Source organism: Pistacia vera, unplaced genomic scaffold (genome assembly GCF_008641045.1).
Source record: "Pistacia vera cultivar Batoury unplaced genomic scaffold, PisVer_v2 Contig270, whole genome shotgun sequence".
In the NCBI taxonomy this organism is placed as follows: domain Eukaryota; kingdom Viridiplantae; phylum Streptophyta; class Magnoliopsida; order Sapindales; family Anacardiaceae; genus Pistacia; species Pistacia vera.
Window position 1 is genome coordinate 561,823 of NW_022196080.1, and position 13,162 is coordinate 574,984.

A 13,162-nucleotide genomic window follows, 5' to 3' on the forward strand; every position below is an offset into this window, starting at 1 on the left:
TGGCCCAAAAAAAAAAAACAAAATTATATATATTTTTTATTTTTTTCAATTACACTTTTACCCTTGAAATCTAGCCGTTTTATAGCGCTTTGGAGGGGTCTTTTTCGTCATTTTTTTTCCCTATTTTTTCTATAAATTGGACCTAAACTCTCATATTTTTCTCACAACTCAAATTCTCTCATTTTCTCATATTCTCTATCTCTTCAACTCTCAAGTCTCAATTATTCATTTATTTCTCTAATTTTTGTTATCAATTTGCTCTTATTTAATTTTTATTAGGTTTTGCAATTTCAATTCATATTTCCAATTTCCATATTCCAAATCTCTTTCTTTAATTTTTATTTCTTCAACATCATTTTTTTTTCAACTACAAGTCTACAATGAGAGATATTCTCTCCCATCAATTTCAATGAGAAGAAAACTATTATCCTAGTCCTAGTCCCGCTGATTTTACTATGAATGCAGGGATTCAAATAGTCCCCTGTCCCATCCCAGTCTCAGAATCCGATACACCTCAAAATATGGCGTCGATTCCAACAGCGCCCGGTTTTCTAGAAGTCGTCCTCGTAATCGTCGTCCTCGTCCAACTTCATCCAAGCTGAGGCGGGATCATCAACTGCCGTCGAAAGCGAAAACAGACACACATCAGACGTTTGGGCGCATTTCGACAAGTTTTATGAACAGAAATGGCGTTCAAGTCAAGAAAGCAAGATGCAAATATTGTGCAAATGTTTATAGCTGATTCAGGTAATGGTACTTACTTTAAAAAGGCATGCTAATAAACATATTACAACATGGAAAGAAAACCAATCAACTCAAATAACTAATATGGGTACTACTTGGCGTTATAATTCTGAGTATATAGGGAACAGTTGCTTTATATATTGCTGCATCTAGATCACCTATTAATATGGCAGAAGATAAATATTTTGAAAGATTTGTCAAATCATTTTCCAGGATTTAAAAGTTATTCTAAAACTGCAACTAGAAATGATTTAAAATAAATTGTTTAAAAAAATGAAATATGAATTAAAAAATAATTTCATACTGTCATATTAGTGTGGCTTTAACTGCTGATATTGGAGTGGTAGAGCTAACAAGATTATATTGTGTGACTAGTCATTATTTTGATAATGAATTTAAATTAAATAATCTTATAGGATTTAGATTAATGGATGTGATCATAGTGGTTTAGAAATCTATAATAAAATATTATTTTTAGAAGATTATGATATTATTGATAAAGTGATAAGTTTAACTTTAGATAATGCAAGTTCTAATAGTAAAGCTAAGAATTTTTCAAAATAATTATCTTTTATATAATTTGAGTTTTTTCACCAACGTTGCATGTCATGTTATTAATTAATGTGAAAAGTGGTATGAAAACAATTAAAAAAATATTGATAGAATTAGGGAATCTTTAGCTTGGATTACTAGTAGTAATAAAGAAATGCTGATTTCAAGAGCTTGTATAAAATCAATATGTCTCCTAGAACTTTTGCATTAGATATGCCTGTTAGATGGAATAGTACTTATTTAATGCTTGATTCATGTTTACCTTATGCTAATATAATTAGTTATTTTGTAGCAAATAATGAGGTCCTCATCTTTGGTAAAAAATGATTGGAAGATAGCTAAAGTATTTCATTCTTTTCTCAAATGTTTTTACCAAGCCACACTTTACTTTCGTGTGTATTACCCTACTAGTCCATTGGTATACATGCAATTATAAAAATTTCCGAGTTATTTACAAAAAACAAAGATGATGAAATTTTACATGCACCAATAAAGGCAATGGAAAAAAAATTTTTGAAATATTGGAGACCCGTTCCTTTCTTTATTGTTTAGGTGCTATATTTGATCCTAGAATTAAATTAGCACGTTTAGAAAATGGTCTTGACAATTTGTGAAAATTTACAAAACGAATCATATATCAATCAAATAGGAGGTAAAAAATAGTCTCTTCGAAGTATATTTCCAATATAAAACAGGTATGGGAACCCGCAGTCGCAAAGAGCAATATCCAGAGATGCTGTAGCAGAAGAAACAAATGAAGACTTATCTCCTTGGAATGCACTGAATAGGCCAAGAGGACCCGAGTCCGAAGCACAGCCTCCTCTTCAGACGCACCACCCACCACAACAACACAACTAATAGGCTGTCCTCCATGGAGTCGCAGAGTAATGACTTCAACAATATTGGCAACCCCCAAATGTTTTCAACAGGTCACTTTGACTCTTTAGAGTATGGAGAGCCGAAAATGTATTTTTCCGGTATTATCAAGACTTGCCTTGGATGTTTTCGCTGTTCCTGTCTCAACCGTCTCATCCGAACAAACATTTAGTCAGTGGGGATTTTAAATGAAGGAGGCCTAAACTTGCTCCAAAATATGATTGCATTCACATGTCTTCGAGATTGGGAACGATCGCGCCATCAAGATCATACGAGGTTATCGACATGCTATATAGAATCATTTCAATTTTGTAATAAGATGATACAGAGTGGGGTCCTGATGACCACCCATTTAGTTGTTTGTAAATGTATTTGTAAATTAATTGCAATTATTGCACTCTTTTTTCTTTACTAAGTTTTTCTCCCATTGGGTTTTTCTTGGTGAGTTTTTAACGAGGCAATAATTGTTGTAATTTCTTATTTTATTTTTTGATAAATGAATAAGTCTAATTTTTCTTATATTACAATTTTATTGTATTAAAATTGAATTAATATTTGAAATGTTAACAAAAAAAAAAAATTGAATTGAATTGAATTATTGATATTTGAAAAGTTAACTAAAAATAATTATATTTATAATTATATTTGAAAAGATAAATTAAAAAAACAAAAAAAAATTAAAATCGGGCTAACCCGCCCGGACCGTGCCTAACCCGCGGTTAGGGCTGGCGGGCCGGGCTGGGCCAGCATATTTCCCTAATTGGCGGGCCTAACCGGCCCGCCTTTGTTGGCGGGCGGGTTGAGCCCAGCCCGCCAAAACAAGTAACCCGCCGCGCCGGGCCGGGCCGGGCCGGGCGGGTTACTTTTCCACCTTTAATAAGCACTAGTGGAGATCAACCCCAGAGGGGTAAACGCAGTAATTCCTTATGAGCAAGGTGATGTTAGTTCTTGCATAACTGCACATAGTTGAATACAATATGGCACTTAACAGGAAAGGTTGACACAAGCAATAATACATTACTTCGCCTCCATCTAGCTACGGCTCTCCCAAGTTAACAAGATTATTTTAACAATATTTCCACCAAATGGAAGGATTGAATACAGATAATAAGCACAGCATATGCAAAAATATCCTGCGCTTGCATGTTTCACTGCATCAAAAACATCCGCATCTACCAACTAGATTATAATAGCTCATAATGATTTCATCTCACCACTCGAGCAATCTATTAGATGAAACTTCAGAACTTGAAGGTCGACTATAGTAACAACTCAGCAATCTGAACAGCATTAAGTGCAGCTCCTTTGCGAATTTGATCACCGCAGACAAAGATATCCAACCTGTTTCAAATTTCTCCATCATTATTGGTTTGCTACTAAAAGTTGAATGTACTTCAATAAGAAAGACATGGCCCTAGCTATTACCCAATATTCCCATCTTGAGAAACATCACGACGAATCCTGCCAACTGCAACATCATCTTTGTTTGACACCTCCAATGGCGTAGGAAAGTGATTGGATGCCCGTTCATCAATAACAACTACTCCGGTGCATTCTTTAAAATTTCCTTAGCTGTGTCCTGGAAATACAACTTAAATAAGTCAAGAATGTTTACTGGTTAAAATAGAAGATAAAGAATTTTATCTTTAATTACACAGATTATGTATTTTTATTGAGACACACATAATGAACCTAGTAAGAACTGCTTGCAAATCATAATAGCCTGTTTTAGAGGGTTAATCTGGGATGATAACAAAATTTATCCCCCCAAATCATGAGGTTCAGGTCACGTTAATTGGGACTAACTTTGGACATTAAATGGAGAACTAAAGACTTCTTTGCATGCAACAAATTGTTAATGTTTGGTTTTACACAAGGATAGACGTTCACAATTTTATGCCATCAGGATATTTGGCAACAGAAAACCAATAAGAGAAAAAATAAGCCATTACTTAAAAATAAATATTAATTTTAATTATGCTCTGTTTTAACGGAACAACCTTCTTTTTCATTAATGAGTCAACTTTCTGATAAGAATGTGGAGGCTGAAAACCGTTTCAGTGAGAACGTTACCAGAATTCAGGTCAATAGAAAAATACACTACATTGAAATGGAATTTTTGTACAAAGCGTTTTCTATGAGCATCAGTTTTTATTGGGGTGTCAAAACTATCCTTTTTGGCAGGTGACAACTCAATGTAATACGCGAATCGGAAAACTAGATACAGAAGACCAAAGCAAAACAGAAAGACAGGGAACAGAGCCTGTTAGACCGTCTAAAGGAACATGAAATCTATAGTTAAAGAATGTATAAGGGCAAGACACTGTTTGCGACCGCCTCCACAGAAATTTTCTCATAGTAAATATTTATCAAAAAAATTTCAAGAAAAAGTATCTTCTGTTGCACTTAAAACATTAATAGCTCTTCAAATCTAGCTATCTTACTACAAGAAAATCCTGTCAATTTTGAGACGTTTGGTCTATAATTACACTATGTAGCCATACTTGTATTCATTTCACATCCTTTTTGTTCAAAAACACCATATATCTTACAACTTCTCATTCATAAATAACGGAGTTAAATATAGAACCTAATAGAATTAGCAAAAATAAGTTACGAGGCGAAAATGTAATGTGCAACTTTATTTTCCTTTAAAAAGTTCACCACCAAAAGATATGAATGATTTCTTAACTCAAAGGCCCGCCCACCAACCTCACAAGATGATCTATTAGAACCAATGATGCTAAATGTTATGCACATGAATATGCTCTATATGCCTGCAAGAGTGAATGAGGAAGTCTAACAAACAAGCACTGATACAGTATCTACTTTAAGTTGTGTCCATTATGTCTCCAACTTACTAATGAAAATAAAAAAGATAGGAAATATAGGCAAAAGAAAAAAGGTCTTATAGACAGTCACTATTAGTAAGAAAATTTGACCAAAAAATTTACTCAAGCAAAATTGCACTTTAAAATTCACGATATTACCTCATCAAGGGGCTTCTCAAATTGAAGATTCACACTCTCGGCATGCGCACGCATGACAGGAACTCGTATGCATGTGGCCGTCACTCTAACATCCATGTCATTCTACAGCATAAAAATAGAAATAACATTTTAATGAAGGCTAAAACAGATATTCACTTCAGTCCCTATCCAACGAAGAAATTTTAACAAATCCCAATCAATTTGATTAGATAAAAAACGTGAAGCAAAGACCAACTTAGATAACTTACCCAGATTTTCCTGGTCTCTTTTACCAATTTCATTTCCTCTTCATTGTACCCATTTTCAAGAACAGGTGCATTGTGTGAGAACAAATTAAAAGCATACTGCAAAAATAAAAAGTTTCCAAAATGTTATCCTCCAAAACTTGATGAAGACAACAATTTACAACTAGTCCTCACTGATTATTTGGGTATTACATACCTGTTGTTTAAATATATTACAAGTTGGAGGCTTTCCTTCCAATACCTTACACAAAAAAATAATAATAATAAATAAATAAATAAATTATAAGGTACCTTACACCGAAAAAAATAATAATGATAAAAATGAAAAAAATTGTAAGGCACACCACAAGAAAATCTTATACATCCAAGCTTATGAGACGGGTTAGATTATAAAACCTCACGAGTTTGCAACTCAAGCTCTTCCATAGCTGCAGCACCAGCACCACTAGCCGCTTGATAAGTACTAACCACCATTCGTTTTACCTGCAACATTACAGGCATAAAACTATAGCTTTAAACAAAACAACAACCCAAGAAACTCATTAATTCAGCAATAAAGATTTAAACTTTCAACCCATCAGGCCTTTGATCTATCCAAATTTATGCCTTCCATGAAAAGGTAATAGCAACACATTTCAAATAATACAAATTAAACGACACATTTATTCAACAAAGATTCAAATTTTCAACCCAAAAGTCCTTCTTCAAATTTGTTAATACCTTGGCATGGCAATGAAGAGGCGTGGCAGCCATCAAACCATTGTTTAAAAAAAAAAAAAATCAAGCAACTCATTTATTCAGCAACAAAGATTCAAACTTTGAACTCAGCCTTTTAATCTATCAAATTTAGGCCTTCCATAAAAGGTATACCAACACATTTTACATATAAGAAATCAACAACAATAAAGCAACTCATTCATTAAACAATAAGATCCAAACTTTCAACCCGAGCAAGCCTTTTCTCTTATTGAAATTAATACCTTGGCATGGCGATGAAGAGGTGTAGCAGCCATCAAACAAATGATAGTAGAACAATTGGGGTTAGCAATCAACGCACCTTTCCCATTCTTAACCTTAATACCACTCACAGCTTCAGGGTTAACTTCAGGAATCACTAGGGGCACATTTTGATCCATTCTAAAAGCCGAACTATTATCCACCACAATGCTTCCTTTCTTCACCGCAATGGGTCCAAATTCTTTACTAATCAACCCACCAGCACTAAACAGCGCAATATCAACACCATCAAAGCTCTCTTCTTTCAGTTCTTCAATTGTATACGTTTGGTCCTGGAAAGTTAGCTGCTTTCCGGCAGAGCGCTTGGAAGCTAACATTTTGATGGAGCGGTAAGGGAAGTCACGGTCGGAGAGGACGGAGAGGAACTCTTGGCCGACGGCGCCGGTAACACCGACGACGGCCAAGGAGGGACCGGAGTCGTTGAGGGACATGCGAACTTTGGTGAAGATGGGTTTGGTTTTGCGTTTGGAGAAGGTGGGAAGCTTGGAGAGGAAGTGGGTTTGAGTTTGGTGAGAAGTGAAAGTGGTGGCGGCCATCGGAAGAAGAAGTTGCAGAGAGAAATGGTAGAGGCGGCTGTGAGTGAGAATGAAAAAGGGTTTGTTTGCAGGTTTTGAAAGTTGAAAAGAGAGGGGTTTTGATTTGTAGTTGTCGTACTGTAAAATGGCTGCTCAGATTTTGTCTTATGTTTGGACTTTGGAGTCATTTCATTTCATTTTAATTTTATTTTTTATTTGGTAAAAATAATTATTTACAAACTGTTCTTGCTAGTTGCTACCTGAAAAATTTACTTTTGAGTTATATGTAAACATCTTCGTCCTAAATGTACAATACATCTAGGACGAAGATTATTACCGTAATTTTTTATAAACTATGGTTTGGATTATTGTGTTAACGAAAATTTATAAGTACATGACATATTTTTATTGGATAATCTCATCATCTCATTTAACAAAACTATTCCACTTAAGTTTTTCTAACGAATAATGAGAGGTTGACAAACGAAGTTCACAAACTTAACGTTACAGTTGAATTCACCATATCCAAAATATTAAATAACTTTAACTAAACACAAACGATCGTTTCTTATGGGCGAATGGTCATTCCTTCATAAGGAACGATCATTCATTGTAATGGAATGACCGTTCTTAGGGATGAACAGTGGTTCCTTCATAAGGAATGGACATTCCTTATGAAGGAACAGTTGTTCTTAGGGAGAAATGGTCATTCATGTTTAATAAAAGTCGTCAGTTGACGTGATAATGTCAACTCATGTGCTATGTCGGGTTTGTGAGAGAAAGTTTGTGAGATTCGTTTGTCTAACAAATATTTGTTATATCCAGTCTAACAAATATTATTACAATTAATTAACTAGGATTGTTGTTACTAGTTATTAATTGTAATAATATTTGTTAGACTGGATATAACAAATATTATGTGGGGTGAAATGGTATCAGAGCTTTGGAACGACGGGGGATATGTGTAATATATGTTAACCTGTTGAAAGTTCTTGATAGCATGAATAATGGTTCAGATGATGAAGTCTGTAAGAATAAGACTTATTTTCATTTGGATCATGGACTCGAGGTAAAACCGGAGATCGGTTTATTAAATACTGTCATAGATAAGTTAGAGCTTTTGACCCAAAAGCTTGAAAACTTAGACAGGAGAGTGAACTATACGGTGTATCGTATATTTGCTCTAAATGAAGAATTAACCTAGATCGGGAATCAGATTGAAAAGGTTAATTCTGTACTTCAAAAGGTTACGACACTGGAACGTGTTCTAACTATTTTACTAAGTCGGTAAAATAGGAGATGTCTCTGGTGTTAAGTGACATCGAACAAGTGTGGCCTATTAAAGGATATACTGAACAAGAGGTTAAACAGATTGTGTTGGACCTCTATAACGGCAATCCAGATATTCGAGAAGAATATTTGACTTGGCTAGGTGTAAAGCGACTTTTGGATGTTATTCAAAAGGCTTTTAGTCAAGGGTCACAAAGATTTTGTGTTATATTTACCGGATTTCAACCATTGAACTTGCCGAGCTGGAACTTTGGAATAAGTGGTTGGAAAAAGCTGAAGCGGTAATTCCTTACTAGTACAGCGAATCCCAGTCGGATCCAGATCCTGAACCTTATAAGGAGTCGGACTTTGCAACTGAGTTGAGACCTAATTCAGATTGACCATGGGTGGTCAGGATGTCTTGGATCAGTTTGCAGCTAGTTTGTAGGAAAAATATCCCAGACTGCCTCCTGGATATGCACAGTTCGTTGCCAAGGAAACCCAAGGTGATTGGGAAAAGGCGGAGAAACTCTTTATGAAAGGTGTAAAGGAAGAAGACTTTGTTTCTAAAACGGATGGAAAACGAAAGGTTGATATTCCAGAATTTCTACCCCAGATGCTGAGCGAATCAGCAGGTATTATGAGGAAAAAATGAAGAAACAAAGGAAACGAAACAAAACTGGAGGATTTAAAAAAAATCCAAGTCCAGGTCCTAAAAAGGCGGAGCTCGATGAGCTAATCTCGAGACTCAGGGAATCTGAGTTTGAAGATGATCCCCTTGAAGGAATTCGTAATCCTTTAAATTCATTCGAAGGATTCCTTAAGGAAATCTCCAAACCCGAATACAAACCTACTTATCCCACAAAGGTAAGGTCAGAATTTGTACCTAGGGGAATACCTAGAATAGTGGAGATACCGTCAAGCGGAAGTTTCCTAAATATCGATTGTGTTACAAATGTAACGGATGCAATCGAAGCTTGAGAAACTGTTAACTGGGTTTATGTGCAGAATAAGAACTTTGAACTTAGTGATACTTACAGATTTCTAAGATCCACACTGCAGGGTGCTGTAAGAAGCTTTTGGAGAAGTCTAGAAGCTGGTACGAGTCTGTTAGATACTGTAAGGGACTTGAAGAACAGAGAGGCTATCTTTGCACTCTTCAAGGATATGTTCTGTAGAGAATTTACTGGTATAACAATTACTAATAGGAATCTCGCAGAGGTAGTTGCCTTAGAAGCTTTAACAAAGCTTAGGCTTTGTGACATGTGTCTGTTTGAAAATTTCGTCTGTGAATATAGGCGATATTTTTATCAGTTGCCTGGTGGCACACAGGAAGTCATGAAGAATATTTTCTTTGCTAAGCTTCTCCAAGGATGGGACAAGGCAGCAAACGAGGCGTTTAAGCTTCTACTCGAAAAGAGTCAGGTTGTTGATTCTTTAGGAGGACGCATAGAAGCTGTTAGACAACTCGTGAGAACAAGATGTTTGAATGTCAAGCTGAATAAGGAAGCTAAAAGGCTTGAATTCAACGAATCTTGTTGTCAAAACTTTGATGGAGTGCCAGGACAATATGGCTGTGAGTCTAGGAGTTCGACTAAACATCAAGGTTGGAAAACCCATATGAAGCGAAAAGGATCGTTTGGTAGGAGGAATTTCAAACCAAAACGTTTTCATAATATGGTAAAACAACCTGTTACTAATAAACGGAATCTTCCGGATCATGGAAGGTTTATTAGGCGAACAGGGAAAGGTAGATTAAATGCAAAAGAACATGGAGCACGTAAATTTTACGCTACCTGCCCATCTGGCAAAAACGCAAAGGATTGTAATTGTTGCTAGATATGTGGTGACAAAAATCATTTTGCAGACAAATGCCCTCACAAGAGAAAGAAGAAGGCAGCGGTAAGATTTTTGGAAATCAACGCGGAAAACCGAACTTCTGAATTTGAGCCAGTTTGGGGATACGAAATTGATTCTGATGATGAGGTTTATGAATTAATTTTGGACTACTTTGAGGACTCAAACACTTCAGAGGATGACTTGAATCACTTGTCATTTGAGGAACAATCTTCAAATCTTCAACGCATAGGTATATTCATGCAAAGGACTAGCAGTCTTAATGAATATCCTAGCAATAGCGGAGTTGGGAATGAGGATGATCTTATCCCAATAAGAAATGAAGATGAAAACCCTAACTCGGTAATTAGTTCATCATCTAGTTACGAGGATCACTCGGGTAACCCGGAGGCATGGGTAATTCCGAGGTTAACAACTAGAGAGGTTTTTGCAAAACGCTCTAAGTGGTTATTTAAAGCGGAAGGCTTGAAAGATGTACACGAGAAACCTATTCGTGTAGCGCTATCTCAGTCTAGAGAGGGTGAATTGATACTCTCAGACGATGAGTGGCTACGCAAGGTTCGAAATCTTGCCAAACGGGCAAATGGCAAGTATAATTATGTACAACTTGGTGTTGTACAAATTCGTGTACAAGGACTATTTCGTGGAGGAATGAATGTACCTGTTCAGGTTGCTTTACTGGACAGACGATGGCTTACGTTTAGCAAAGCTTTAGTTGGCGGATTTCACGCTAATTTGGCTTTGGGGGATGCCTATGGGACTGTTAAACTAGGATATATGGTTAGTCTCACGGATCCTAATCTTAAACGGATTATGGTTCTTCGAATTCATACTTCAGGATTAGAGGACTTGTTGTCTTCTAGTGATGGAATAGTCATACAGTATAGGTTGATTTATCGGTTGATAAATTCGGTTAATCCTATACAAATGAACTCCGGTGCAAATACTGAGGTTCATGGCCCAGGACAGGATTCTGTAATTCTGATTCGACCTACGGTAGTCAATACTAAGACTCTTACGTGGCCGAAATGATGGGTTTTGGAATATTCAACGCAGCCCAACGTGGTGGAATTAAATCCCAATCGAGGAATTCAGATCCAAGAACTTGATAATGAGGTTGAGGTTACTCTTCCTATGCCTAGAAACTCGATGTCTCTAGAGCAGAATAAAGAGGTTCAGCCTACTATATCAAGGAAAGATATACTGGACACAGATGACACTGCTAGTGACACAAGTAGTGGAAGCAGGAAAATTATTGGGTATAAATCTGTGCAAATTCTAGTATATGAAGAAGATACTCCAAGCACAAGAATGATGATGAGTCATGAAATGCATTGTTATGCAATAGTGCAAGGGACTATTGACACATGCATACGTGCAAAACTGTGTTTCCCAGAATATGAGGAATATACTCTGGATATTCTTGTAGACATAGGAGCAACCAAATGTATTGCAAGGAAGCAATGTTTTCCACAAGAACTTTGGAAATCATTGGAAAGGCCAATCCTAAATACGGTTGCGGATGGAGGTCAAAGTATGATCACGGATGTGGTTGAGAACGTGGTGATACTGTTGAACGAGAAAAAATTCATTCTAAGGGAAGTCCTAGTAGTGGATTACTTAGAGGTAGATTTTATTCTCAGAAATAGTTTTCTGCGAGGTCAGGCAGAGGTTAGACCATTTACTCAGGATAACGACCACATTATCCTAGGAGGTCATAAAATCCCTATTCTTGCTAAGCCTGAAGTTTCGAAAGTGAGAAACGGTTTTAGACCGGTGAAACTAAGGCAAGAAGTAGATCACATTGTTTTCCAGGTTTTAGAAACAAGGAATTGGTGGTTGAAATCTTCTGAAGCAGAAGAAGTGGATGAGGTTTGTAATGTTTTCTTTCAAAGATTGTATCCTAGTCATCATATAAACCGGATCGCATGGGGTCTATCGCAGGAGGATCCCTCTAGTGCATGCCCTGAGAGCACGGATGAATTCATACATAAGGAAAAAATCTTGAAGGTTGAAGACAAAAGCCAAAAGAACTCTTTAAGGGTTGAGGAACTTTTAAAATCCTTAAAAGAGGAACTTTCTCCATGCTTTGATGATCAACCATTAAAGTTATGGGAAAGGAACGGTATCTATGCTTCACTTGAATTGAAAAAGAAGGATGATAAGATTGTGACCAAATCTTTTCCTTATACTCTTGATGCAGAGGAGGAATTCAGTAAGCAAATACCGGAATTGCTAGAAAAGCAATTGATACGCGCGAGTAAAAGTCCACACTCTTCGCCAGCATTCATGGTCATGAATCGAGCAGAGCGGGAAAGAGGTAAAGCACGGATGGTTATCGATTATAGGCAGTTAAATGAGAAAACCATTGACGATGCTTATAAGATACCAAACAAATCGGCTTGTTTGAATAAAGCTAGATTTGGAAAAATCTTCTCAAAATTCGATCTAAAGTTAGGATTTTGGCAGATCAGAATGGCAGAAGTAAGCATTCCTTTGACAGCTTTTACCTGTCCGAAAGGATTATTTGAATGGATGGTATTGCCTTTTGGACTTAAGCAAGCACCATCAATATTCCAGAGGAAAATGGATCAAGTCTTTGGGGACTTATCTAACTTTTGTATAGTCTATGTTGATGATGTTTTGGTTTTTAGTAAAACCAAGGAAGAACATGTAAATCATCTTAGACTTGTGTGCAAAAGGTTCCTTGAAAATGGAATGATTCTATCTGAAAGAAAGATAGAATGGTTTAAGAACAAGGTGAAGTTCTTAGGCGTCGAGATAGGTGAAGGAGGTATTCAACTCCAAGATCGTATCTCAAAGAAGTTGCTGGATTTTCCAGATGTGATGGAAAATAAGCATATGTTACAGCAATTTCTTGGATTAGCCAATTACATGCGCGAGTATGTTCCTAATCTCGCTAATGTAATCAATGGCTTAACGCTTAAAATTAGTGATAAAGTGCCATGGGTTTGGACACTTGAAGACACTAATTGTGTTAAGCGGACCAAGGCCTTGACAAAGCAGTTAAAACCATTAAAACTCCCGGATGATGAGGATAAGATCATTATCGAAAGTGATGCGTCTCACTTGTATT

At 36.4% G+C, this 13,162-nt stretch overlaps 1 protein-coding gene across 1 annotated transcript; it reads right to left on the reverse strand.

The window, feature by feature from the left end:
* Positions 1–3,139: 3,139 nt before the first annotated feature.
* On the reverse strand, positions 3,140–7,080 carry LOC116133494 (aspartate-semialdehyde dehydrogenase). The gene is given in 8 exon segments (XM_031419196.1): positions 3,140–3,513; positions 3,598–3,718; positions 3,721–3,751; positions 5,163–5,264; positions 5,411–5,506; positions 5,604–5,648; positions 5,804–5,890; positions 6,388–7,080. Coding segments are annotated over 8 exon segments (1,137 nt in total). The 5' UTR covers positions 6,961–7,080; the 3' UTR covers positions 3,140–3,431.
* Positions 7,081–13,162: the final 6,082 nt, after the last annotated feature.